The 4,677-nt window shown below is 38.8% G+C and overlaps 1 protein-coding gene across 1 annotated transcript in view; it reads left to right on the forward strand.

Annotated features, from left to right (window-relative positions):
• Positions 1 to 1,252: 1,252 nt before the first annotated feature.
• heatr6 (HEAT repeat containing 6) overlaps positions 1,253 to 4,677 on the forward strand; it is a 14,415-nt gene continuing 10,990 nt past the window's right edge. Inside the window, exons 1-3 of the mRNA XM_015382116.1 lie at positions 1,253 to 1,548; positions 1,631 to 1,738; positions 4,473 to 4,613. Of these exons, the coding sequence (XP_015237602.1) occupies positions 1,255 to 1,548; positions 1,631 to 1,738; positions 4,473 to 4,613 (543 nt within the window). The 5' untranslated portion in view covers positions 1,253 to 1,254. The remainder of the gene's footprint in view (positions 1,549 to 1,630; positions 1,739 to 4,472; positions 4,614 to 4,677) is intronic.

Consider the following 4,677-nt stretch of genomic DNA (forward strand, 5'->3'; position numbering starts at 1 on the left):
GTCCCTTTCGTTATTCCACATCTAAATATCATATCAAGTCATAGAGTTAATGATAATTTGTCTGTTTACACAGGAGCGCTAGTGGCATTAACGCTTGTACTACTTTGGGTTGAAGAAGCAAAACCTGACTCAGTTATTGTTTGTTCAGATTCTAACAGTGCTCTAACTAGTGTTAAGGAAATTAACTTAGTATATCCATCCATCCATTTTCTGTCAGGCTTATCCCAAGTGGGGTCGCGAGGGGTGCTGGTGCCTATCTCCAGCTGTCTACGGGCGAGAGGAGGGGTACAGCTTGGACAGGTTGCCAGTCCGTCGCAGGGCAACACAGAGGAACAGGATAAACAACTTTCACACACACACACACACACCTAAGGACAATATAGAGAAACCATTTAACCTAACAGTCATGTTTCTAGACTGTGGGAGGAAGCCGGAGTACCCGGAGAGAACCCACACATGCTCAGGGAGAACATGCAAACTCCATGCAGAGAGAGTTGGGAATCTAACCCGGATCTTCTTGCTGCAAGGCGGCAGGGGTACCCTTAAATTCAGCATAATTTAATGTTATATATAAATGTAATTTTATATAAATATAATTTTATGACTATGAAAATTGTTAAATTGTAGATTCACACTGCAGTCATCAAAACTATAAATTAACATAAGGAATTATATACATAACAAAAAAGTGGGAAACAACTGGAAATGTGTCTTATATTTTAGGTCCTTCAAAGTAGACACCTTTTGCTTAACTTACTGCTTCGCACACTCTTGGCATTCTCTTGATGATATAAATATAATTTAAATCATCCATAGGAGTGAAGGGGCATGAGCTGCCATGACTTATATGCTAAAAAAGCAGCACAGAAAACCCAAGTGGAAATTACCATCAGGTACAGTAAAACAGAAATTTAATTTATAGTGGAAAAAAAAGTGGCCAGTGAAGATTTGGAAGGAAGAATGGGACAGATAATGTAAAGGAGACATTTGTACAGAATTCAAAATGTCATTCTGATAAGAAAAACAAGTAAAGAGAGAATGGAGGAGGATATTATAAGTAGGTGGAGACCAGGACACACAGGACTTAATAATATACAAATACAAACAAAGATGATAGATATATTTTTTCGTTTTTAAGGAAAGCAGGTTTATACCATTGAATGTAGGTCAGTTTTAAATTCTGATTCACTCTTCTATCCAGAAGGTGGCGGTGTTTCTCGCCAGTCGCCACTAAACAGTAGAAGAAGAAGAAACATGTCGGCTTCCGTAGGCGCGGTGGCACCGGCTTTCAGCCGTTCTGTCGTCTCTTCTTTCACCTCCATGGCTCTGTCCGCCGAGGCCCCCCCGTTCCACCCCAGAGGTGTGGATGCCCCACAGCCAGACTCTCTGTCGGAGGCAGAGAAACAGTTTTCTCGCTGCGCCGCTAAACTCCGATCCTTACGGGAAGACAGCGGGCAGCTGAGAGAGGAGCTCAACCAGCTGTTTGACCAGCTGCTTTCAGAGAATTATAACAGGAGCTGTGAGCTCCCCATCACCATCAGACCAGAGGTAACACCTTGTCCACCTGCAGCCGGGCTTCTGTTATTCTGGCTTTCCTGCTTGGTCTGATAATTTCCATTTCTTTTCCCAGGATGTTTGCATCCTACTGAAGCACGCCAGCGGTCTAGTCCCTCTAAACCAAGAACATTTAGTTGTCAAGTTCTGCCAACTAGTCCATCACCTCCTGAACCAGCTGAAGGTAAGAACCAGGAGGGTGCAGTGGAAACAGTTCAATCTACATTAACCACACTGGATCAACAGGAACAGGAAAGAGCACCTTGTATTTCACAAATGATGAAGCCCCTACTAATAAATTCAAAAAAAGTAAAAACAAAAAACAATCCATTGGACTGGATCACAAGCTTTTTCAATTAAAAATGTCAGAATTAGCATTGAGTTCAAAGCTTTATAGTTTGGACCAAAAACAAAGCCTTGTGTTGGCTTAGAAAACATGCAAATTGACCCGGAAGATCAGGCCCACTCCTTAGTAATGGGGAGTTGCTGAGGTCTTTGTTATCCTGCAATCCCTGATACTGGTCTATGCCTCTCAAAGTGGGTCGTTAGGGGCATTGTTTAATGCCCCTAACCTATCATTAATGGTCATTAATCATTAATGGTTCTGCTTAATATACATAATAAATGCATTGAACAGTGGTTATTTATCCTGTTGTGGTTCTAGAGCAAGTTTACCAGGGTGAGGCCAGTGTTTTTCATTGGGACACAGGAAAAAAAAGAATGAACAACAAACAGGGCTGAAGTTCATTGTCTGGTATATAAAGAGAACCAAAGACCCATTTTAAGCCTGGAAACCTCAAGTCTAGCTTATTAAGATTAAATTCAGTTTATTTCTATTGCGCCAATTTTACAACACATGTCATCTCAAGGCACTTTACAATTCACCAGATCAGACAGTCAAATTGATTCAAAGTTTCCTATCTAAGGAAAACCAGTTGATTGCATCGACTTATTGACTCGGATGCAATCCCTCACACCAAGCATGCTTGTAGCGACAGTGGAGAGGACAAACTCCCTTTTAACAGGAAGAAACCTCCAGCAGAACCAGGCTCAGTTTGAGTTGCCATCTGCCGAGGCCGACTGGGGTTCAAGGAGATAGAAGCAGAGATACAAAAAGCAGCTGTAAAAGGCGGCCCCGTCCAGGAAACACACAGCCAGGCAGACGAGATCCGAGCCAGTTCCCATGTCAGAGGATGAAGAGAGCACATCCAGCCAGTCACAGTCAGAGAAACAGGACTACACTGGAAAATAGGGCCGATCTCCAACATCTATAAACAAAGTTGTTGATTGCAGCTGCCACAGCCAAACAGGAACCAATGAGGAGAAGCTACTATGAAAAAAGGCAGTGAGAGCATAATGTTAAGAGGGATTAAACTAATTCTAATAGAGATAGAATGAAGCAAAACTATGAAATAGGGGTCCCTATGTCCTCCAGAAGTCTAAGCCAATAGCAGCATAACTATAAAGTTAGCTCAGGATCTCAATCACAATCTTAAAGCACTTTACAGAGACATTTCAACCAGATACAGAAAACTCTGATCTTATGTCCATATGCAGTGCAGACCAAAAGGTTGGACACACCTTCTCATTTAAAGAGTTTTCTTTGTTTTCATGACTATGAAATTTGTAGATTCACACTGAAGGCATCAAAACTATGAATTAACACATGTGGAATTATATACTTAACAAAAAAGTTGTTTCACATACCACGAGAGGGATACCACGCACTAGCTTCCTTGATGTTGCCATGACAACATAACTTCTGTGAACTTGTGTTGATTAGACCTCAAAATAATTTAATAAAAATATAAATACACATAATAAAAAAAAGAAAAATGGCAAAAAAAATTCCAAAAAAAATCAAAAAGAAAGGAAAAAATGGGGAAAAGAATTTTAAAAAAAACAATTTTAAAAAAAGAAAAAAAAAAAACCTAGTGGTCCCTGAATGCATTGCAAGGGGTACATGAAAATATTTTATTTCCTTGGGAACAAAATAAGGCTGGGATCGATTTCCTTCTGTTTTATTGAAAAATAAAACAAGTTTTTACCAACCAAACAGTAATTTTTTGTTATATGTTTGAGTTCACCAACAGCTTCGACAAACATCAAAACCAAGCAGAGGAACAGACTGAATGTAGAGAACAGCTGTTTATTACACAGGTGTATCGGAGCTCATCAAAGCAGCTCAGGTGTCTAGATGAAAACAAAGTAAAACTCAGTCTAACTATAAGTTTTGTTCTGGATTTTGTTCCAAATTCATCAAGTTTAAATGTGATTATAAGGGAGTTACCCAGGGGAGCTCCAGCTTTATAAAGGCAGATTTATAGTATGGTTTTATTTTGTATTTATTTTAATTACCTACTAACTTCCAGGCATCATATTTATGTTTTATTTTATTTGAGATGGAAAGAATAAAATGCCTAAAAATAAAATGCTTAAGTTAAAAGATTAAGTAAAATAATTTGTATTTTATAATTAATTACTGTAAGTTCCACTTTTGGATAGTCAACAATACTTTTGACTGGAGGGGGACTCATGGTGAGACAGAATGGCCAAAGGGCTACACAAGTCAAGGTTTGAGAAACACTGATCTATGAGTGTCTCTTTAGAATTATGAAAAAAAAAAAAGAATATTTTAAAGATATTTGTTGTTTGTCTTCACCAGTTCTGAGCATCTTTAGGCATCACTTTTCAATAATCTAAACCTTTCTGCAGTAACTCTGGGTGTTTAAGGTTATTTATTTACTAGAAGACAATCATCCATCCGGTGATCAAGTCTTTTTTTTATCCTTTCAACAGGTTTTTTTCCAAACATTCCCTGTATTTGTCTATATGTATATTTTAACCATTAGTAATCAGTAACAATGCTGCCGCATCACTATATGAACCCATCTTTGTTCTGGTTGAATGTTTTCAAGGTAATAATGGATGAACAGACGCTGGACGTTCTGGTAAACTACACCGCCAATGCCATGAAGCAATGCAGTACCTGGACCCACTCTGATGTCCTGCTGGCACTTTCCACAGTAGTGTATGGGAATGGATCTCAGTGCCATCAGGTAGATCCTATTGCTGTTTTATTTTGTTTTTGTTGTAAAAATTATATATATATATATATATATA

Source organism: Cyprinodon variegatus, unplaced genomic scaffold, assembly GCF_000732505.1.
Source record: "Cyprinodon variegatus isolate N-32 unplaced genomic scaffold, C_variegatus-1.0 Scaffold249, whole genome shotgun sequence".
NCBI lineage: Eukaryota > Metazoa > Chordata > Actinopteri > Cyprinodontiformes > Cyprinodontidae > Cyprinodon > Cyprinodon variegatus.